This window comes from Pyrenophora tritici-repentis, chromosome 3 (assembly GCF_003171515.1).
Source record: "Pyrenophora tritici-repentis strain M4 chromosome 3, whole genome shotgun sequence".
Classification (NCBI taxonomy): domain Eukaryota; kingdom Fungi; phylum Ascomycota; class Dothideomycetes; order Pleosporales; family Pleosporaceae; genus Pyrenophora; species Pyrenophora tritici-repentis.
In genome coordinates, this window is record NC_089392.1 from 2,445,487 (window position 1) to 2,467,105 (window position 21,619).

The 21,619-nt window shown below is 50.0% G+C and overlaps 11 protein-coding genes across 11 annotated transcripts; 8 read left to right on the forward strand and 3 right to left on the reverse strand.

Annotated features, from left to right (window-relative positions):
• Positions 1–404: 404 nt before the first annotated feature.
• On the reverse strand, positions 405–729 carry PtrM4_082960 (DUF3729 multi-domain protein; the record flags this gene model as incomplete). The annotated part of the gene is made up of 2 exons (XM_001940383.2): positions 405–526; positions 582–729. The coding sequence occupies 2 exons, from the start codon at positions 727–729 to the stop codon at positions 405–407; spliced, it is 270 nt and encodes an 89-aa protein (XP_001940418.1).
• A 1,157-nt stretch (positions 730–1,886) lies between these two features.
• Positions 1,887–2,651, forward strand: PtrM4_082970 (uncharacterized protein; the record flags this gene model as incomplete). The annotated part of the gene is made up of 1 exon (XM_066106559.1): positions 1,887–2,651. One exon carries the CDS (start codon positions 1,887–1,889, stop codon positions 2,649–2,651), a length of 765 nt encoding a protein of 254 aa, XP_065963497.1.
• Positions 2,652–3,373: 722 nt separating this feature from the next.
• On the forward strand, positions 3,374–4,162 carry PtrM4_082980 (uncharacterized protein; the record flags this gene model as incomplete). The annotated part of the gene is made up of 1 exon (XM_066106560.1): positions 3,374–4,162. The coding sequence occupies one exon, from the start codon at positions 3,374–3,376 to the stop codon at positions 4,160–4,162; it is 789 nt and encodes a 262-aa protein (XP_065963498.1).
• A 614-nt stretch (positions 4,163–4,776) lies between these two features.
• PtrM4_082990 (glutathione-dependent formaldehyde-activating enzyme) lies at positions 4,777–5,544 on the forward strand (the record flags this gene model as incomplete). Its single annotated transcript, XM_001940381.1, has 1 exon — positions 4,777–5,544. The coding sequence occupies one exon, from the start codon at positions 4,777–4,779 to the stop codon at positions 5,542–5,544; it is 768 nt and encodes a 255-aa protein (XP_001940416.1).
• An 813-nt stretch (positions 5,545–6,357) lies between these two features.
• PtrM4_083000 (Mhr1 domain containing protein) lies at positions 6,358–7,827 on the reverse strand (the record flags this gene model as incomplete). Its single annotated transcript, XM_066106561.1, has 3 exons — positions 6,358–6,363; positions 6,396–7,433; positions 7,483–7,827. 3 exons carry the CDS (start codon positions 7,825–7,827, stop codon positions 6,358–6,360), a joined length of 1,389 nt encoding a protein of 462 aa, XP_065963499.1.
• Positions 7,828–8,103: 276 nt separating this feature from the next.
• On the forward strand, positions 8,104–10,089 carry PtrM4_083010 (UV radiation resistance-associated protein; the record flags this gene model as incomplete). The annotated part of the gene is made up of 3 exons (XM_001940379.1): positions 8,104–8,181; positions 8,233–10,015; positions 10,070–10,089. The coding sequence occupies 3 exons, from the start codon at positions 8,104–8,106 to the stop codon at positions 10,087–10,089; spliced, it is 1,881 nt and encodes a 626-aa protein (XP_001940414.1).
• Positions 10,090–10,752: 663 nt separating this feature from the next.
• Positions 10,753–12,309, forward strand: PtrM4_083020 (LAG1, Protein transporter TRAM; the record flags this gene model as incomplete). The annotated part of the gene is made up of 3 exons (XM_001940378.2): positions 10,753–10,959; positions 11,013–11,759; positions 11,821–12,309. The coding sequence occupies 3 exons, from the start codon at positions 10,753–10,755 to the stop codon at positions 12,307–12,309; spliced, it is 1,443 nt and encodes a 480-aa protein (XP_001940413.2).
• Positions 12,310–13,202: 893 nt separating this feature from the next.
• PtrM4_083030 (uncharacterized protein) lies at positions 13,203–14,429 on the forward strand (the record flags this gene model as incomplete). Its single annotated transcript, XM_001940377.1, has 1 exon — positions 13,203–14,429. The coding sequence occupies one exon, from the start codon at positions 13,203–13,205 to the stop codon at positions 14,427–14,429; it is 1,227 nt and encodes a 408-aa protein (XP_001940412.1).
• Positions 14,430–15,406: 977 nt separating this feature from the next.
• On the forward strand, positions 15,407–16,813 carry PtrM4_083040 (uncharacterized protein; the record flags this gene model as incomplete). Its single annotated transcript, XM_066106562.1, has 2 exons — positions 15,407–15,543; positions 16,417–16,813. The coding sequence occupies 2 exons, from the start codon at positions 15,407–15,409 to the stop codon at positions 16,811–16,813; spliced, it is 534 nt and encodes a 177-aa protein (XP_065963500.1).
• Positions 16,814–16,892: 79 nt separating this feature from the next.
• PtrM4_083050 (uncharacterized protein) lies at positions 16,893–17,522 on the reverse strand (the record flags this gene model as incomplete). The annotated part of the gene is made up of 2 exons (XM_001940376.2): positions 16,893–17,248; positions 17,315–17,522. The coding sequence occupies 2 exons, from the start codon at positions 17,520–17,522 to the stop codon at positions 16,893–16,895; spliced, it is 564 nt and encodes a 187-aa protein (XP_001940411.1).
• A 1,223-nt stretch (positions 17,523–18,745) lies between these two features.
• PtrM4_083060 (SufI, putative multicopper oxidase) lies at positions 18,746–20,565 on the forward strand (the record flags this gene model as incomplete). Its single annotated transcript, XM_001940375.1, has 3 exons — positions 18,746–19,372; positions 19,422–20,343; positions 20,411–20,565. The coding sequence occupies 3 exons, from the start codon at positions 18,746–18,748 to the stop codon at positions 20,563–20,565; spliced, it is 1,704 nt and encodes a 567-aa protein (XP_001940410.1).
• Between the last annotated feature and the right edge of the window lie 1,054 nt (positions 20,566–21,619).

The window sequence follows — 21,619 nt, forward strand, 5'->3', positions numbered from 1 at the left end:
GTCTTTGCGCTGCGACAGCTTCTTCAAAGTGAGAAGGGCTGGGGACGATTGAGATACGGGCCAGTACCCTTGTGAAGAGGTGTGAAGATTGTGATTGATTGATACATTAAAGAAAAGCCCTGTCCCATACCCACGCGTAAATCCTTGCCGTGAGTCACAGCCTCCCAATAACCCATCTGAGCATGAGCCCATGCCAGTATACCAACAAAACGAAAACAAATAAGATCTATTATGCCGCGCAAATCGAAAACGAAATGCTAGACGCTATGCCGCAGGAAAGTCTATGTCTATCCAAGGCTCCGAACAAAGGTCGGTAAAGACAGACAATCGTCGCGCCCGACGGCGAATCGACGAAGGATGAAAAGATGTCGGGGTATCGTAGAAGGAGGTCATGATGTACGTGTTTAGACGATGAGGAGCTTCTCAACGTACTCGCCAGAGGCACGTTCGCTCATACGGTTCCAGGCGGTGTAGGCAAGGACACCGGAAACGGCCCACATGACGGGGACAGCGACTTCAGCACCACCTTATAAAGCGTGTTAGCAATTAGGCGCCGGAAATTTTCTTGTGGTTATACATACTGGGTCGCTCGGCCTGAGCGGCCATCTCCATGACGCGGGCAGCACTGCTCGCTGAGCTAGAGGAGTTGTAGCGGAAGGTAGCGGGCGCAACGCGCTTGCCGGCAAAGGCAGCGGTGATGGGGACACGGGAGGCGATACGGGCGAACATGGTGATAGAGGTTTGGGTTTGAAGGTGTGTTGTTGTTTGTTGAAGTTTTGAAGAGGCGAAGAGAGAGTTTTGATCTAGCGGTGGCGTGAAGGCGGCGTGACAGTGACAAGTGACACGTATGGCAAACGACTGTTGTGTATTACGCAGGTGCGATTGAAAGAGAGTCGTGGAGGAGTAATGTGAATTGTTTGAGAGTGAATGCGGGGAAAGAGTAGTAGGACACAGACAGTGTTTATATAAAGAATGTGGACCCCCGAGGAAATGTGTTTGTTGTGGGTCCCTCGCTCTAGCCTCGAGTCCTGAAGGCTAGAAACAAAAAAAGGAGGCAAATAACGCGAAGCGAGGCGCCAGCGAAAAGATTTCAGGGCGTGCGGTGATCTGTGCAGGGGTAAGCTTGACCCTGACTGCTTGGCGGGCCGGGGATAGTGGGTCAAGGGATTGGAGATGGAAATCTAGAGTCTGGGGAAGCATCGGCTCCAGGACGACCATTTTAGGTTGGTTTTTCACGAAAAAGCAAGCAAAAAGGATTAAGCGAAATGATTATGACAGCGCATGTTGCGACGTTGCAATCGGCGCTCTGGAGGCTCTCCGGAGTTTCCCCGGCTTTTGCATCTCAACCCAATTCCCGCGCATTGCCGACCCTCTAGCGTAATATACCGACAATTAAATTTGTCTTCGCCACCTCTAGTCTCAACACCGCCTCAACACAACACTACGGCAGGTTGGCGCATACGACAGTACATCACAAGGGTTGCTGTGATAGCAGTTCGGGCCACGAAACCTTGTGAAAGGAACAAGCCTACCATTAAGAAGGGGGGTAAGTATATCAGAAAACCGGGCTCTGATTACTTGAATAAATTATTATCATCAAGTTTACCAAGAAAGTAACTTCAGAGGACTATCTCTACCTCTGCCGAGTTCCGTTGTGCGTACCTGCATGTGAATCTGTGATAGTATCGTGTATTGCCGCTTTTATCAGACGGAAAGCGAAACGTCGCGAACACCCGTATCCTTGTCGATCCCTGCCATCGCGACTATCATACATAGTCCGCTTACGATGACCGTTGGTATGCTCACCAAGTTTATCAAAAAGCTCTATTGAGCGTTTCCTTTTCCACTCAACTCCTCTTGAAGCCGACAGACGGTACGCCGATGTCATGGCGCCCTTGACATCTGTTGTTGACGATGACCGCCTTCCGCCTTCTCTTTTCCAGATCTATCGCGCTTACAAGCAAAGCACGGCTGTGGTATTGGACTGGCTCCAACCCCAAACAGATGGTTGCCTTGGATCAGTCGACGATGCTGCGCACCCGAAGGTGTCTATACATGGCATCCTTGTCGCAGCGCAAAAGGCAGCGGCATCTGCCAGACGTCCACCAGCCCCAGTCCATGACGCCTCCAAGGTCGCTCTCGTACACCGCAAAAAGCTGACAGAGTACTACGAAGGCCTTCCGACCAAGTCTGAAGAATCCAAAGAATCCACAGAGCGCCACAAAGCTTTCAACAACACGTTGGCTGATGCTTATGCGCTTTTGTTCCCAAAGCGGCAGCAAAGTGCAAAATGTCCGAAGAAGACAAAGTCCACGGAGAAAATCCAGCCAACCACGACTCCGTTATCGTCTAACTCGTTTGAATTACTGAGCCATTTCATCGAACACGAACCGGACTACGGCGCCTCCGTCTCCCACTTCTGGGCGAACATACGTGCCAAGGCCCCAAAGAAGCGATCGTCTGTTTCCGAGGACCCTATCGACACTACAATCGCCACAGAAGCATATGTGTTGGAGCTGAAGCGACTCTCACCAAGTCTCGAGAGCTATGGACAGCTGTTGCGCGCGGTGAAGTACCTATGGCTGTTGGTGGTTTCTCGATCAACTGGATGTATGAGTGGCTTCGGGAAATGGTGCGGGCTAATGAAGTAGGCACAAAAGAACCAACGCTTCTACCAGGAGTTTACATACCACGGAAACATGGAGTTGAATACGGCCGGTATGGTTGCGATGAGAGGTTGAATGACTTCATCGAAGACTGGGGGTTTCTCGCGGGATACCATGAGATATCAAAATTTCGCAAAACGTTGAGGAAAGACGGTTTCATTATAGCTAAACCAGAGAGAGAGAGGCTTGAAGACTACTTCGAAACTACACCGCCGGCTACCGAATCCAAACCGAAGACCCATTGTTCACCAGCTCTTCCGACAGGTCTACCAAGCTCTTTCGAATTTACATTCACTCTTTCGAAGGATCATCAAGTGCCAGACATTCCAGACGTTCATCATCAGAAAAAGCCAGAGACCGACCCGCAATCTTCATACATTTATGATAACTTGCTAGCCCAGTCCATTCTTTGCAGTGTGTATCGGGTGGTTGAGCAGGCCGCAATTACCTTCAAGACGGATCCTCTCACTGTCAAAAGCTTTCTCATCTCACGTGCGATGAATGGCATTGGCAATCTCATTAAACAGATGTCCGGTTTTCGCGACGGAACGGAATTCAGCCTTCACAACCAATCTCCCTGGATAAACGGCGGCCATATGGCGTCCATACTAGGTCGCGGCACTTTCGTAGGAATTGAACTACTTAACGACAGAGGCCACTTTGCTCTAGTTTTACATGTTTACAATATGCTGAAGCAGACCGCCTTAATGCGCCAAAAACTCCCGATATTGGAGGAATTAGAAACACACTTTGGATCTGCAGTGTTTACGAGCCTGACCAACAGGCCACGGAAGGATTACCTTGCTACTTATGACCGCTACCGAGGCTACAAACTCAAACGTCGTAGAACAATATTCGATGACACGGATTATCTCCATCGGGAACCTCCCAAAATGTACAAGGAGCTTCCATTTTCTCGAGATGGGCGTATCAAAGCCGCGAATCTATCGACCTTTGCCTTAGAAGGTGCCATGAACAAATACAGGATTAACCTATTGCTGGGCAAACTCGCCGATGAGGACCAAGGTCCCAAGTTCAAACACTATGACTTTGATCATCCAAGCCGCTGCAGAGCTTTCTTTGCAGACCACTCGCTTACGGACCTCACTGAACGAGCAAAAGACTGCATAATGAGGGAGTTCCAGGGACCACTGCCGCTAGCGAAAATCAACTACTTCGCAGTTATGACACTCTGTATGGAAATATGGGAGCAGGTTTGCAGGCGAGCTACACTGGCGGGCCATAGCGACACGCCTAAACAAACAGAATTCGACTTTCTCTGGAACAAGATGCCAAAACGGGTCGAAGACGCCGAGGCCATGTGTGGCATGTGGATTGGAATCTCTGCTCTTAATGTGGCTGAATATGGCAAGGATAATAGAAATCGCGCCAGACCTCTTGATAGCTATTCCCTGCCAATCATGGTCCGGGATGCCATGGTCGAAGTATGCGAAGGAAAGGAGTTGAGCGACTTTCTGTGGAAGTCGGATTGTTAATATATGTTGTATTTGTAGCACCTCTGGAGGGCAACGAGAGAGTGAAAATGTCATTCCTCCAGGTAACTCTGCGGTTTGGTTTTTTTGGTGAGATGGGAAGAGCTGGATATCCTTTCGTTGGAGGAGGCAAGTTGTCGTTTTTCTCTTAACTAGGAAATTTAATTACTTTTCCGATCCTTCTACCATAATTATTTTATCATCTATCAGCACGGTAGTCTCACGTGAACGCCTCCGATCTCCCTGTAGTACTTCAGCAGTGTCTGTGATACATCGCCAGGCATCATCCATCATTTCGACGACGGCCTTTTAGTAAGCGACTACCTCTACCTTTTTGCTGCGAACAATCCTCGCTCGCCACCTCCCAAGACTCAAATATATCCGCCTTGTAGTGATATAAGCAGCGTATCGTTCCACAACTCTATCAGCGCACACCGCACAAATCACGTGTATCCCCCATTACCATCAAATCGCGTTAGCCTGCGCTTACGTCACACGCCTTATCCGATATTCAGACAGCACATGCTCAGCCTCGCATCAAGCAAGTCAACACAAAACTCCATTTCCCCAAAGAAAAAGTAATCCACAACCTCCCCAAAAAGAAACATAGTCCCAAGATGTCCATAAAAAGCAAACCCTTCCCCGCAATAACCGGTAGCTGCATCTGCACCACAATCCGCTACCGCCTCCTAACCTCCCCCCTCTACTGCTACGCCTGCCACTGCCCCGACTGCCAAAAGCTTACCGGCAGCGCCTTCGGTCTATTCCTAAGTATAGAACGCTACAATCTGCAAATCATCTCCCCCACAGCCCCTGTCTTCGTCAAACGCGCAAAGAAACCCCCGTCCATAGATATCACAGCCGAGTGTCCCAAATGCTCGGTGCAGCTGTGGTCACATGGGGGGTTGGGAGAGGCGGTACTGGAGGTGAGAGTCGGAACGCTGGATTTCCCAGCGCTGATGCAACCTGATGTGCATATTTTTGTGGGGAGTAAAGTTGGGTGGGTGGGGTTGCCGAAGGGGACGAAGGTGGAGGTGGGAGCGCATGATTTTAGGGAGGTGTGGCCGAAGAGTAGTTTGGAGAGGTTGGAAGTTTGTATGAGGAGGTTTGAGGAATCTAAGAAGAAGAGGGAGGTGGCTGGGGGTGGTGCGGTACCGGAAGTTGCTGAGGAGGTTGTGGATGATGGGGCTGGTGGGGACGGCGAGAAGACACCGACGGCTGGAGAATTTGGGGGCGAGGATGATGAGGAGTTTGAGAGGAGGGTTAGGGAGACCGAGAGGGCGTTGCAGGAGAGGTTGGAGAAGCTGAGTTTGAAATTGGAAGAGGGGGATGGTAGAGAGAAGAAAGAGGAGAATAGTGTTGAATCGGCTGGTACGAATGCCTGAGTTATGAGACAGATGATAGGGGGTTGAAAATGGGGAGGTTATCATTCTCCATTCCGTGAATGGGCATCGACATAAGACAGGACTGGTGTACGGCCGCTCAGAAATCGGACCTGATCAACGACAGTCGACTCTTCATCACACGGCCGCCTTTCCTCTCACTTGGACTGCCAGTATATCACGCACAATTACGGTGCGCCCATAATACACCCAAGTACCATCATCTCAAGTGTCCGCCTGCGCAGGACCACCGATGGTAATGCTTTCGTAGGATCCCAACCAACGATCTGTAGCCCGCACCATGGCGGTTGTTATAGGACTGTTGGTCTACAAGCATACTTTGATATCAAGATTCTAAACGAGCTTTGGTTGAAAAGGAGGAACGACAGGAATACCAGTGTCAAGTCACACGGATTGGATCGCAGGAAGGTCGCAATGGGCCATCGTTGCCTTGAAATTGAATCATCCAAGAAGACTCATACATTCCAGAGAATATTGAGGTCTAGCATCGTGGAGAATATAGGTAGTGATTAAACAAATCTCAAATATCATCAACACGCGTAGTATGAACCAATACAGAGTGGGCTCAGTCTTTACTATGTGTAACTCACAACAATCACAGCACCCAATCTAGACCACCATGACCCAAAAAAAAATTTATACAATACAATTACATACTGTACAAATGCAGCTCACGCAGCCGCGCGCTGAAACGGATTCCTCTTCGGCAACAACTGTGCTATACTACCAACACCGCTCTGGAGCTCACTCCCTCCCACATGCATTGCCCGTTCCTCCTCCTCCACCTCCTCGCTCTCAGCCCTAAAGCGCAAAGAATCCATGAGTCTATTAACCTCATTGGTCTTCTCAATCTCGTAATCTTCAGCGCGGAAGAGCAAAGTCTCACCGCGCGCCTTGTTGAGCTCCAGAGGTTCGTGCTCGATTTCCGCGGGCCATCGACCTGAGGCGTAGACGGCGTCTTGGATGTCGGCCCAGCGGACGGAGACGCCTTCCAGGGTGTAGGGCTTTGCGGGGTCTTTGCGGAGAGCTTTGGGGAGGACGGAGCGGGCGATGTAGTGGTCGCGAGCTTCATATTGGGTTTTTGCTTTGAATGCGAGTTCAAGGGTGGAGATGTCGCTTTGGCATTGGACGAGGAGTTCACGGTCGGTATCGAGGGCTTCCTTGGAACGGAGAGGGTCAGGGTTGTCAAGTAAGTCCTGTAGGACGTGGGCCTTGGTCTTCAACCCCTCTAGCTGGTCCTCAGCGCCAGGGTCGTTCGCAGGTTCCGCCCTCTTTTTCAGGTTTTCCTGTAGTTGCTTGAACTGCTCCGCCTTTCGTAATGCGTACTTTAGTTTCCCCAGACGAGTTTCTAGGCCCTCTTTGGCGGCCTTGAGTCTCTTTTGATCACCCTCTTTCTGGTTGTGCTTCATTCTCAGTTTTCGAGCCATGGACTGTATTTGACCCTCGAGCCACTTGACATTGTCTCCAGGCTTTTCCTTGGCCAAACCGGCGTTGGCGAGGGCGTCAATCTGCTCCCATCGCTTGTCTAGAAAGGCAGTCGCCTTTTTCTGTTGCTCCTCCTGCTCCTTTGTCTTTATGATTCCATGGGAACGCTGGATGCGCAGAACCTCGGCCAGGTCGGCGCTCGTATTGGCACGCTGGTTCATAATCTTCTTCATCCTCAGCTCGCGATCCAGCCGTCTGTATTCAGGGTTGGTCTTGTCCCAGGACAGCTCATGTAGTTTTCGGAACTCGCGCAGTTTTCGGAACGCATTTTGGCCTTGGGCGGGGGTGGGAAAGGTGACGACACAGTGCGGGACCCATTCGTCGGGGCGAAGGACGGGCGGTTTTGAGTGTTTGCCGATAAAGGGAAGTTGGTCCAAATGATGGTTCTTTATACAGTCAGTAGACAGTTCTTACGGGCCGTGTCTAGTCGCATACATCAAGCAATTCCTGCAGCGAGTAGATGATCTGATTCGTCTTGGTGTTGCGGAAAATATAGATGATTTCGCCGTGCTTGGTTGTGCCCTTGGGGTCTACCACATCCCGCAGCGTGTAGGGCTTGAAGGGTGACTGCACATGCTTTCCCGTGGGCTGTCGCCTTGCTTTTTCGTTTACAACCGTCTGCAATTTGAGGAGTTTGGGGTTCGATTGGCGCTCGACATAGGCCGTAACCTTGCGTTCTAATATTTGTTCGAATTCCGGGGTAATGCGATTTACAATATTGGGAAACCTGACGGCCTTTAGTGGCGGCTTATACCGGAGCCGGGCGAGGGAGCGAGGCATGGCCGCGGCAGTGGTTGGTGATGCAATTGGCGCTGAGCGGGCGTGGTGGAGAGCAAAAGATGCGAGATCTGATTGTGCACGAGCCCGGTTCCCGCAGCACCTCCGCTTGCTCCAATACGGCAGCCAACAGCTCCACGCGCATTCACCCCAGTAAGCTCAAACACCACACAAGAGTTTGGGCAACTACTATGAGCCGCCCGGATCCACGGATTGCTTCCATGAAGCCGACAAGAGACTGCAACTCTCTTCGCCTCTCCATCGGACGAGCTACATAATATGGCTGGCGAGCAGTCGCAGGCAGCCGGGCAGCCCGAGTCTCGTCCCCCGCGCGAGCGTCCGTGGCTGCTGCCTTATGTGCGTTCTACAACAGACTTGGGCCATCATGGCAGCTAATAGAATGGCTAGAATCGCAAACTGAGACATCTCCAAGGCATCACTCTCCGCAATCTAACCCTTACGCCAAACCCGCCCAAATCGCGCGGCAAGACCATTGACGATGAAGCCATTCCGAGCACACTCAAGTCGCCAACAAAGGCACTTGCGCAGCGAGATACCAGGGGATTGGCGCATTCGCGCTCATCCAGCCATCTCAACACTACCGACGACAACGTGCGCCGCAGCAATGGGGGCGCACGCGAGCCAGGAACCACCGACAAGGCACCTCGACCCGGGTATGGAACGGGCCCGAGGAGGCGATCCACGCTGGAATGGGCCAATTCGAGCCCATTGACCCGCCAGAAGAAGTTGCAAGACATGACGGCAGGGCGCATGGCCGACACCTTCTTTTCCCTGCACATCGAGGGCCATGACGACCCGGTATACATCTCCGAGGTCGCAGAGAAGGCCATGAACCCCAACTTCAAGTTCTTTGATCTTGCCTCGTGTGGACCTGGTGTCACGCGACTGGATAAGCTCACAGTCAAGGTGTGGGCCAAGACGGAGACGATGCAGGACTGGCAGTACCTTATCGACTACACGGTGCAGTTCAGGTCTCTGCAGTTCATCGGAAAGACACTTGGAGGATTCAGACACCCCCTTCCCCAGAACTGCATACTCTTCCACATGGCGGATGGAATCTACACCAGCTTTACGGATCTGCCCGTCGAGGAGCGAACACGGCCCGAGCTTCTCGCTCCGCCAAAGGAAAATCCGGATGGTCGGGTTCTTACCTCGTCTTCGTACGACGCTCTCATGCGATTGTCCACGCTAGACGACTGCATACAGGACGCTTTGACCACGCGGGATCGTATTGCGGACGAAATAGAAAGCATACTCGCCGCGAACAAGGAAGACCTCTGCACCGTCGAGTCAGTAGCCGAAACCGAAGAGAGTCTGCGCACAGTGCAGGCTGCGGTGACGGCCGAGAAGCGCCGGGTCGTGGCGACGCGGAGGAAACGAGACGAGCTACAAGCGAGCATACAGCATCGCCAAGACCTGATGAGATTGGGGCGCCTCCAGCAGTCGGAAATTGATGCCAAGCTCCCCGAGGAACGAGCCAAGTGCACTGACACCAAGCAGCTCCTGGAGAAGACAGCCGAGGACATCACCGGCCAGAGGCGGAGGGTTTGTGAAGATATCCTGCGGATCTTTCCCATCGAGCCAGTACCGGGAAAAGCATTGGCTTTTACGATTCGAGGCCTCTTGTTGCCCAATTCCGTCTTCGACGATGCCAAAGAAGAAGTGACCTCAGCAGCACTAGGTTACGTGGCGCAAATTGTGAATTTGCTGTCCCTGTACCTCTCCGTCATACTGCCGTATCCACTCTCCGTACACGGTTCGACATCGACTATTGACGACCCCTTGGCCGTTACACAGAACAACCAAAATCACCAACGCACATACCCCTTGTACATGAAAAATGTTGTTCGCTACCGTTTCGAGTATGGCGTTTTCCTTTTGAACAAGGACGTTGAGATTCTTTCTAATTCTCTTGGGTTGAGGCCGGTCGACATCCGTCATACTTTGCCAAATCTCAAGTACCTGCTGTACGTCGCTACTGCTGGCAAAGGCGAGCTACCAGCACGAAAAGCGGGCGGTATTAGGGGTTTACTACGACAGGATGGTGTTCTCTCTAGGACAGGGAGCATGGACAGTACAATTACTGCGAGCAGTATTGGCACCCCGACTACGGAACTCAAAAGAAGTCTGGAAATTGCTGGGAAGAAGATTGAACACACCAAACCCAATGGTACGCTTGCACATTCTCTGGGAGGGTTGCAACACAAGACTGTAATGCATACAGGCAGTCGGCTTCGACCGTAAGGATGACGCCGAAATGTGGTGTCGTTCCCATTGCATAGATGCGTTACGGGTGATACGATTGGCAGGGTCGTCCCGTGTTAGGGGACATGGTGTATTAGCTTAATGTAGATTACTGTGCAATGAGCACTCTTGCAATCATGGCACCATAATGACCACCTATAGTCTTTACCTGCCCCTTTACCATGTGCTTACTTGCTTCTTTGAATGCAGGTGGTGTGCAAGTGCGTCGGAAAGACTCCGGGCCGGGCGAAAAGCAGGCCTTCACCAGCGCTTCGATTTCGGCCCTATTATAGTTTGGAGCGGATAGGGTCGCGGGGGTTGACAACTGACATCAACGTCGGTATTCAATCTCGTCGCTGTTGATGTCGGTGCTGATCCCTGCGCCAGCACAAAGCCAAGAGGCCCACCGCTCGGAGATTGGGAGGCCATCGGTAAAGGAGTTGAACCGAGCCTTGGAACGACTTTTACCCTTCTACACATATCATCCGTGCCCGGGACACCTCGTTCTTGGGACTGTCGGTTGCTCCTGCACACAATTAATTGCGACACGGGTGTCTTTTTTTTTCTTTGCATCCTATATAGACTCAGCTGCTTACTACACAGCCACCACCACGACAGTACGACTGCGAACACGACTGTCACCATCGCCCTTGCTCACCTACCATGACGGAGCCATTTCCTTCCCTTAACGGTACAGCCGCAACGCCACATGGCCTCGCGGTCACAAATGAAGCACGAAGCGGCAGGAGGAGAAAATCAAGTGCGCTGGGCCACAATGTACCCGGCGATGGCAACGTGCCTGCCTTTGCGACACACCGGTCGGGCACCCCACCCATGAACAGCCCCATTAGTCCAGTAAATATGGATTTTGTACGTGGCACCCAGCGACGCCAGGTATCTTCAATGCGCTGACTTGGGCGCAGAAATCAGAGAAAACTATGCGCCGTTCAAAACGGAGAACAACACGCCGCTACCTTTCCAGAGCCAAGCGCATGTGCATACGACACACATGGCTGCTCCCACTCGTCCTGGCGCTTACCATCGTATCGCTCTATCTCATCTACCCTTACCCGTCGAATCCATTGTCCGCCTGCCTTTTTCTCTCGTATCCACTCGCACGCGACGATCCCCTCATCCCAGCCCACGTACGCGAAGACCCTAATGCGCCGGTACACTATGGAAAAGGCGGTCGTGACTTTGCCTTTGTCGGCTTCTATATCATTGTCTTGAGTTTCACCCGCGAATTCTGCATGCAGCGACTCATCCGGCCAATTGCTATACATTTCGGCATCAAGAACCGCGACAAGCAGTCCCGCTTTATGGAACAGGCCTACACCGCGCTCTACTTTGGCATCTACGGTCCCTTTGGTATCTGGATCATGTCTAAAACGCCCGTCTGGTACTTCAACACCATTGGCATGTACGAAAACTTCCCGCACCGAACCCACGAGGCTGTTGTCAAGGCCTACTACCTTTTGCAAGCGAGTTACTGGGCTCAGCAGGCCATTGTCCTATTGCTCATGTTGGAGAAGCCGAGGAAGGATTTCAAAGAGCTGGTTGCGCATCACGTCATTACTGTCAGCTTGATCTGGTTGAGCTACAGGTTTCACTTTACCTACATGGGTATCGCGGTTTATATTACCCATGATATTTCGGATTTCTTCTTGGCTGTAAGTCAATCTCCAGCCTTGCTTCATGCACATCTTAGAAATTACACTAACGCGGTTTCAGACATCCAAGTGCCTGAACTACATCGATTCGCCCATCGTTGGACCCTACTTCTTCGTTTTCATGTGCATCTGGGGCTACACGCGCCACTACATCAACCTCAAGATCATTTACTCCATTCTAACTACCTTCAAAACCGTCGGGCCCTTTGAGCTCAACTGGGAAACTCAACAATACAAGTGCTGGATCAGTCAGTACATCACATTTGCTTTACTAGCATCCCTGCAGGCCGTCAACCTCTTCTGGTGGTTCTTCATCTGCAGGATCGCGTATCGATTCATCATCTACAAGGACGCAGACGACGACCGCAGCGAGTACGCACCAACAGACGAAGAGGTCGAGGAGAAGGAAGCGCTACTAAAAGAGGATGTTGATGTCGAAATCGAGAAGATCGAAAATGCGCCAAGCACCCCAGCGAACGGGACGACAGGCGCCCAGCAATTCGACAGCATCGGCTCACGGCTGAAGCAACGAAAGAGCGAGAAGCAATAACTTCACGAAACAGAAAAACCAATATGACTGAAATGCCCCCGAAACGCGGTGTGTATTGATGACGGAGTTGCGGGTACGGATTTGCTGCGGCTCGAAAGAGAAATCTTTTCTTCAAATACTACTTACCAAACCACGATCTGGATCTGGGACAATTGTTTGCATAAAACTGGCGGCATATACTCTATACTACTTTCTTTGCAGCCTCTGTTATTCATTTCTACTTTTGTTAAAATTAATACGTGGCTACAGTGTAGGAGAGGATTAGAGAGCCTCATGATCTTTCTTCTTGTTGAATATAGGGTTTAATTTGAATCGTTTCAATCTTGTGTCGTGGCTTGGTGTAGGATTAAGTACAAGGATTACATCGAAGTGATTGCAATGCTGATCTATATGCGGTGCCTTGATGTGGTTTGGTATGGTTGCGGGGAAGTCCGCAGTCCTGTGTGGTTGTGCCAAGGCGCTAGGTTTGTGTTCCTTCCGAGGGTCTATGGACGGGCTTCACGAATCCTTTCCATCTCTTGTCTTTTCGGATTTCAATATTGCGCTCTGAATCATGTCTTTTGTCCCGATAGCGTTTGGTTCGACGATGCGAGTGTTCGCATGTGCGAATTTGGTCTACCGTTCGCCGCATGGTTTGCCTTGAATCTGGATCGTCATCTACTTTGCCATGACATAATGCTGCTGAACCATGGATGACGCGCGATCGCATGGTACGCTTACTCGCTCTGTGATTCGAAACATGTATTATCTGGTTGGGTTTTGTGGACCAAAGGGCTGAGGGCCCCGCTGAAGCTGAAGACACTAAAAGGGCTGATGCGGTTGTGTCGTTCAGCCATCTTCACTCACCGTGGTGTATGTAAAGACCTCACCATTCAGATATTATACAAACCACCATGGCGCCTCCCAACTCATCCGGCAAGGACGAGCGGCTACCAGCATCCCTCTTCACCGTCTACCAGACGTACAAGCGCGGAACTTCTATAGTAATTGGCTGGCTGATCGCCGCTGACACTGGCAGCCCCAAGGATCATCGCACTACCGACAATGCAGCTTCAACAGATACAGTTACGGTTAAACAGCTGCTAGAAAGTGCTCAAAAGGCGTCACATGAGAAACGAGTCCCTCCGAACACCGTTCACGATGCATTCAAGATCGTCCTCGTCAATCACACGAGGCTCACTAGATACTATGAGAGTCTTTCATCAATCTCTTCCGAGACAAAAGCATCAACGGTTTGCCACAAAGTCTTCAACGAGACTCTAGCACAGGCCTACAATATCCTCTTTGCCAAGCCAAAGACCTCGAAGCGTTCGCAAAAGAAGAAGATATCCACGGCTAGTGAAGCAAACCCCCCCATCTCCTCCAATTCATTCGAAGCTCTGAGCGCAGTAATCGAGCAAGAGGTTGATTTCGAGTTGACTGCGAGCCAATTTTGGGACAGTGAAATCACCCAGACCACTGAACCTCCAACCATATTGAATGATACGATCGCAGATGCCGTGGCGATGCATACTTTTGTGGGAGAGTTGCAGACTTTTGTAACAAAAATCAAGGAGATCTGGAAATCTGCTGCCAGTGGAGAGCTACCTCTAGCTGTAGCTGGATGGCTCACTAATGTCGGCCATCGTTATCTCCTTCTATGGGAAGAATACAGTCCGCAACATTCCAATTTATGGAAGGATCAAACCGGCTGGTCACTCGTATCACAAGGCCGGTGGATTGGCCCAGATGAGGATTTCATCTGGTCCGTCAATGTGCCCGAGCTTGCACGACTTGGAAAAACAGATGAATTTCTCGAGTTCACGCACGGGCATGGCCTAGCTTGGGCAAGATCGAAGATAGAACAGTTCAGGATTGAGTTGCGAGATGACAACTCTTCACTCACTTGTACTAAATTAACTGAGTTTTTCAAATTCGAGGTCTATTTTACTAGACTCTCAGAGGAGCATGCACTGCAGCAAGAATTTGCAGACGCCACCTGTCATCGTCTTGCCTCTAAGAAGAAGATGAATTCCAAGGAACATATCGCTATACTTAACGAAATTATTCATAAACGGTATCAGGCAGATAACCTCCGCGACCGATCAATTTTTCGCAGCATACACCATCATCCTCTATAAGCCCAACCGGTCAAGGACTTCCAATGCCACTAGAACAAATTTTGGGACTATTTTGATGAAGCTCACTTGGAGTGTTGTCATGTCGTTCCATTGCTAGATGTCTTGAGAACGTTTACCGATATCAACCCAGATATGCTAATCAGCATGGCTCACATCGTGGGAATACACATTTTTCTGGAAAATAGCCGTATTTTCACCCTACCTCAATCAGATGGGAACTCCCAAGCGACCCAATAATAGAATCCGGGTCCTCAGTTTCGCAAATACGGTTCGACGTGCAATTACAGATTTGCAAGGCACTCAAAAAGATCATTTCAAGCAAAAAAAAACTGGGAGAGAGCATCATTGAATTCTTATCAAGGACTGAGAAGCAGCTGAAATTGTTTACTTCTAGCAAGTCTTTCGATTTGTATTCGCAATCGCCCTGGGTTACTGGAAGCTATCTGTCTGTCATTCTCGCACGAAGTACCTATATCGGCCTCGAAATTCTCAATGAAGGTGGCTACTTGACCGAGTTGCTACACTTGTACAATATGTTACGGCAAATCAGAATCTTAGGTTCAGAAGTTTCCGTGCTTGAACATCTATGTAGAACTTTTGGCACAGCTGTATTTCTAGATGATCAGAAACGACCGACAAACGCCTTAACAAAGATATCCCTGCTTCCACAAGGGTTTATAATGACAGATGGCGGCAATGGAATCAGGTTTGGAAAAGACCAACCTTCAAGAAAGATGCTTCCTTTCCAGGGGAATACAAGGAATAGTGCAAAAAATCTGTCATTTTTTGCATTCTCATGCTTCAGGGACCCTTGCATCAAAAGTGCCACCTTTCTAGCTCAAATCACCGGAAAGAAGACAGCAAATACAATCACCAAGCTGTACTCCCGGTCTGAAATTGTTATATGCGCCAAGGAACACATTAGGTCTGAGTTTGAAGGTCCTTTTCCCGTTGCCAAAGTAAACTATTTTGCCATCATGGGCCTGGTACTTGAGTTTTGGAAAGAAGTCACCCTCAAAATCAACGCGTTCACTGCATCAAGTGCGCCAGCCAGAATAGGTATAGATAATGGATTGCCTGAAGTATGGCAAAGGGAACACGTTCATGCATGGAGGTCAGTAGTACAGTGTGCCATGATGAGGGTCGATCAGTTAGAGAACAGATGCGGGTGGCAGAAACAGGCCAGAGAGGATCGTTATGTTCAGATGGTGCGCGATGCCATAGTCACGGTCTTTAGGAATCTCAAGGTGGAAGATTTTGTATGGAAAGATGTTTAAGTTTCTTCGAGTAAGGCCAGCTTCATAGCCTTACTCAAGAAGTTAGAGACAGTAAAGGTAACAGAATCTTAGCAGAGATTTCATAATTTTTGTACAGTCAATAGTTCTTTAGTCAAAAGCAGTTCATGTGATGGGTGTTTGTCACTATCGTGCCCCATCAAGATCAAGTTTGATTTTTTCCATCTGTCTAGTTAAGAACTGTGGCTTACTAAGTATAAGTTAGTAGAATAACGCCTTAATTACTTTCTTATGTTGTTATTACAACAATACTGTGTTGTGAAAATCTGCTGCTAAGTATCGATATCACTTATATATCTATATATCTGTGTAATGGTAACTGTATTACCGACAGGTTCCGTGATTATGGACTGCAAATCATTGTAAAGATGACATCAATCGAGCTGAATCCATAAAAACCACGGTTTCTTGTCGGCGGCTGGCATGTGAAAGGGAAATTGAATGAGCGCATTTGTGCCACAGCCATTTATTATGTGGATAGCGAGAACATTTCCAAAAGCAGTCTCGCATTCCGTATGGCAACTCCGGGTAACTTGAGTGAAGAACCATTCAACTTTAGGCAAGATGAGCACGACTGGCTAGACCAAAATTACGGTGAGGTCTAGACCCGACAAGGACGACTACTGGGGGTTCCGAATAGTTGGTAAATGCATCAACTTATCATTTTGAGCTTCGCTAACATTCTACAATAGTCAGCATCGCGTTTCATCATTCAAATTGACAGACCCCACGAAGCCTGGCTATGTTGGTTTTATTGCGCTTTACCTTGTCGATTCCACTGCAAACATTCCGCCGCAGCAAATGGATTCGTACATCGACTCGCTACTTGGCACCGACAGAAAAACCAAGGAGGAATCTACCGCGAAGTTACTCCCTGATCTCGTCCAATTGCTGGTAGACAAGGGCGCTACCGGTATCACTGATGACCGGCAGGGCAGACTACCCAGAAAACTGTGGAATTGGGTGGGCGATGGTTTTGAAGAGGATGATCATATGCTGCCACTGACTCAAGAAGGGCGGCCATTCAAACAGTCACTCCTAGAATGTGTATTGGCATTTGCAAAGGCAGGACACAAAGGTAAACTATAGTGAGTGCATTCGAATTTAGTCTATCGGATGACACCAGACATTCTCTTCATTGATCTACTACGTGTCTAATACACTCTGTTCAACTATGCATCTTCCCCGGGTTACTAGGTGCCATGCTCCTAAGCGATAACGGTGACGTCCCAACAGTCTCATTCCAACGCAACTCATACACCTTATCTTGCACCTTGGCACCGTAGAAAGCGCTCATCAAGGAACCATCATCACCGATGAGCATAGCCGTTGAGCCATAGAAAGAAAAGCCAGAGGTATCAATTGTGTCGTTGCCGGCGCCATCGTTGGGAGGGAGGAAGCCAACGCGCGTGTCATTTGAGGACTGAGACGGCACAAACAGGTTGACTTTGGACCAGGTGGGTGTGTGCTGATTGAGTGTGGTGTTGGGGTTTCCGACAAAGTGACGAGTGGCGTCCGTTTGGACTTTGCAGTGTTAGCGAGGGGAGACAAGGAGGAGATGCAAGCGCTTTAGCTGCTGCTAAGACATACAAGTCACTACAGCAGCATCTGAGCTGTTGAAAGCGTTTGGGTCGCCAACATATGCCAGACCGTCGGCATAGAAAAGCGGGAAGCCACCGAATTCATCGCCATATGCGTATAGCTGGAAAGTTGCAGCAGGAGAGACATCGCGCTTAACGGCACCCAAGACTGCGAGTGGAAGGGCGGTCAAACAGAAGAGACGCATGTTGAAAGGCATTGTGAATGGTAAAGACTGGTGTATGTTGAACGAATGTCAAGAATTGAAAGAGAGTGGGATTTGGATACAGGTGGGGGATTAGAGCGAGGGTGGCAAGCTATCATGGACGCCTCAATCCTTTTATTCTTATGGACTCTAAAGCAGATAACATCTTCGCTAGTAACCCACTTAATTCGGTACGTAGATTCTCTGCCTAGGACGAAGGCGCAGCCCGTCCGACCTGTCAACCCGTCATTCCGGACTTAATGCGATGGACTAAGACGCGTTCCAATGAAAAAATAATCAGCACCGTTGCACGCGTCAGGCAACCACTGTCCAAGGAGGCGCGTGCGATGTCACTTCTTCCTGCGAACAGGACGAGGGGCCGTATGGTGTGACCTCTACAGGGCGTGCACGGATCTTTTCACGGTCTTCTGCAAGAAGAAAATAATAGCCTACGCAATGCAAACAACGCTCCCGACCTAGCGGGAGGGTCTGAATCTCTATCGCCCCATATATGGCCGAAAAGATCGCAACGTGGGTCTTATTCTGTAAAACACGGCTGGGCGTCACAGATCCACAATTGACAGTTTTGACAGATGCATCACGATGGTGGCCCCGCATCACTATGAAGCGACGGGTATCACTATGCCCGAAGCGAAGTAGAGAGTGGGTAGTATCATGGAAGACGTTGTAATAAACCCTGTTCGCATAGGCGGCTGTTCACAAGCGCCTTCCGCCACAGATCGATAGTCGAGCCGCTATCTGCGACTAGTACAAACGGGGCGACTAGTGCGCGTGTCAAAATGCCACCGAAAGTGGGTTTCATGGTGTTTCAATAACTTGGCGAATGTGGGTAAAGGGATCAAGACTAATGCCCAAGGGAAACTTCAATTCAGAAACAAACCTCGCATTAGGAAATTTTGACCCGAGTTTGGGATATACATCCGATGTTATGGTCATAGAATTGCTGGTATGGTGGACCCTAGTTGGGGATGAGTGATAGCGTTCTCGGCTGCATTGGCTGTGTTGGCACCAAGAACAAGACTACACGGCAAGGCATTAGAAAGTCTTGACGACATGACCGAGAAAAAATAAAAGCGATGTTGGTTATAAGGTACAGCCTCTTCATCGTTAATCAGTATCATCGCATCACATTCGTTTGTCCTTTGCTCGATCTACCCCACAGTCGCTCTCTATATTTGCATCTTTGCTTTTTACTAGTACTATAATCTTTGCCCGTCATGCTTCTCCTCGGAGTCATTGGCGTTGCAGCCTTTGCTGGCTATGCATCTGCCTCTCCTTTCTCCGCCTCTCCCTTCCCATCAAACTTGAAGCCAAGAGCAGCCTGCAGTGGAAACACCGCGACTACTCGCTCACAATGGTGTGACTTCTCCGTCTCTGACGATCCGTCCGTCAAGATTCCTGACACTGGAGTCACCCGCGAGTTCTGGCTCGAACTCACAGATGTAACCGTCTCGCCAGATGGTGTATCTCGATCGGCCATGGCCGTCAACGGATCAATTCCTGGGCCAACTCTGATTGTGGATTGGGGAGATCAAGTCATTGTTCATGTCACCAACAAGCTTACTACATCCAACAATGGCACAAGCATCCATTTCCACGGACTCTGGCAACAGGGTACCAACGAGAATGATGGTGTGAGTTCCATCACTCAGTGCCCAACTGCACCCGGAGAGTCGATGACCTACAAGTGGAGAGCGACTCAGCATGGCTCTACTTGGTACCACTCCCACTTTGCCCTGCAAGCTTGGCAGGGTATCTTTGGTGGCATTGTCATCAACGGTCCTGCAACGGCAGACTACGACGAGGACCTCGGCATGCTTTTCCTCAACGACTGGGATCATCAGGTATTTTACTCTTTGCACTTGATGTTTAATAGGCACTGACATGATATAGACGGTTGATGAGCTCTACCTCCAAGCCCAGCAAGTCGGTCCACCAGAACTTGACAATGGTCTCATCAACGGCACAAACACATACGAGGGTGGCGGATCTCGCTACAAGACTACCTTCACTGCCGGAAAGACCTACCGTATTCGTCTCGTGAACGCTGCCGTCGACACCCACTTCAAGTTCATGATTGACAACCACACCATGAGCGTCATCGGCTCCGACCTCGTCCCAATCAAACCTTACGACGCAAACGTCGTCAGCATCGGCATGGGCCAGCGCTACGACGTCATCTTCACCGCAAACCAGCAAGCACTCGCCGACAAATTCTGGATGCGAGCAATCCCGCAATCCGCATGTTCCGAGAACGGCAACCGAGACGACATCCGCGGCATAGTCTACTACGACACCGAATCAGCTGGCGAGCCAACAACCTCAGCCTTTGACTTCGAAGACAACTGCAATGACGAAACTAAGAACATTGTCCCCTTCAACCCCAAGACCGTCGGCGCAAACCCCTCGCTCACTGCCAACGAGCCCGTCAACGTAGCTTTCAACTCGGATAATCTCTACCGCTGGACCCTCAACAGCACCAGCATGGTTGTGCAATGGGATGACCCCACGCTCATGCAGATCATGTCCGGCAACAAGTCGTTTGAGCAGTCCAACGCTGTCGTCCAACTCCCTACCGCCGACGAATGGGCTTACGTAGTTATTTCAACTACAATCCCCGTGCCGCACCCCATCCATCTCCACGGCCACGACTTCTTCGTCGTAGCACAAGGCTCAGGCGCTTACACTGACGACGTCGTACTGAACCTCGATAACCCGTCTCGCCGTGACACCGCCATGTTGCCTGCCTCTGGCTTCATGGTCATGGCGTTCCAGGCGGATAACCCCGGTGCTTGGTTGATGCACTGCCATATCGGTAAGTAAAAAAACTTCATGTTTCTAGATCCCCCCTTTCGACGACGCAAATACTAATAGTAGAACAGGATGGCACACATCTGAAGGTTTCGCGATGCAGTTTATCGAGCGCATTGATGAGATCGCAGCGATTACGAATAAGGATGCGCTAGAGAGTGGATGCAATGCTTGGACGGGGCATAGTGAGAAGTTTGAGATTGAGCAGGATGATTCTGGTGTATAGACGGATGTGGATATGCAGAGGGAGAGGGTTGCTATGTTTATTTTTGACTCCTCGCGCGATTTACGACAATGAGATTCCCTTAGATTTGAGATTAGAGGCTGGATAGAATAAAATTCTAAGATTTAAACTATCTTGTGATATTCGTTGTCTTCTTCTCTCCTACGACGTGGATTCTGTGTTATGTTCCATTAGTTTGGCTCGCTAAAGAGTGCAATCAATCATGCCTGCAATGCGACAAGGACACTGAAGATGTCTCCAGAGGTGCTGGCAGACATCTGTGACGAGGCAAGGACATGGAAGCCAATTGGCGTGCAGATGCCTTGCCTCACGATACATTAGCGTACCAAACTAAAGAAAAACCTCCGATCACATGGTTTTGATGAACTGTCCATCGAGCCTCCCCGGCTTTACTTCCCTTCCCTTATCATAAATTACTGCACTACGTCGCGCACTGTGGTCGTTCTCGTCTCCCAGGGTCGTCCGGTCGAATGCCAAGGTCTATGACGTCACAGCACCAGTAGAGGCTCCGACGGTCGCGCTAGAGTACTGCAACACTTTACATGTAATGATGTTGTAAAGGGCAATCGAATGATCTTTGATGACAAGGAAAGAAAGATGGCAGGACGACTATAGATGGCTCCGGGGCGTTATCGTTGGCCCGGGACCGATCGGGATGGTGCTTGAAATAATGCCGGCCCACACCACAGAAATCAGGGTATGCCAGACCATCAAGCAGAACTTCGTTTTTCATCTGATGATGTATCCTATCCACGGGCAATTGTTCTGGCGGCAGACGCGACACGCATACTCGAAACACTGGGTGTTTCCTGAGGCTTCGTTCGACACGTGCTATTTCGCGGTTGGCAATGGATATCATCTCCCAAAGTAAGCCGCCATGTATTCCTTTTACATAACGAACTTCTTCATTAAGACGTGGTTACCTCAGTGGCTTTGCAGTCCTGGGATCTAATGTCATGGAGATCCCCTCAAATGCTGTCCACAGAGTCTGATGCAAGTTTCCCCCTTGTGGCGCTTCGGTTATACGCCAGAGGGA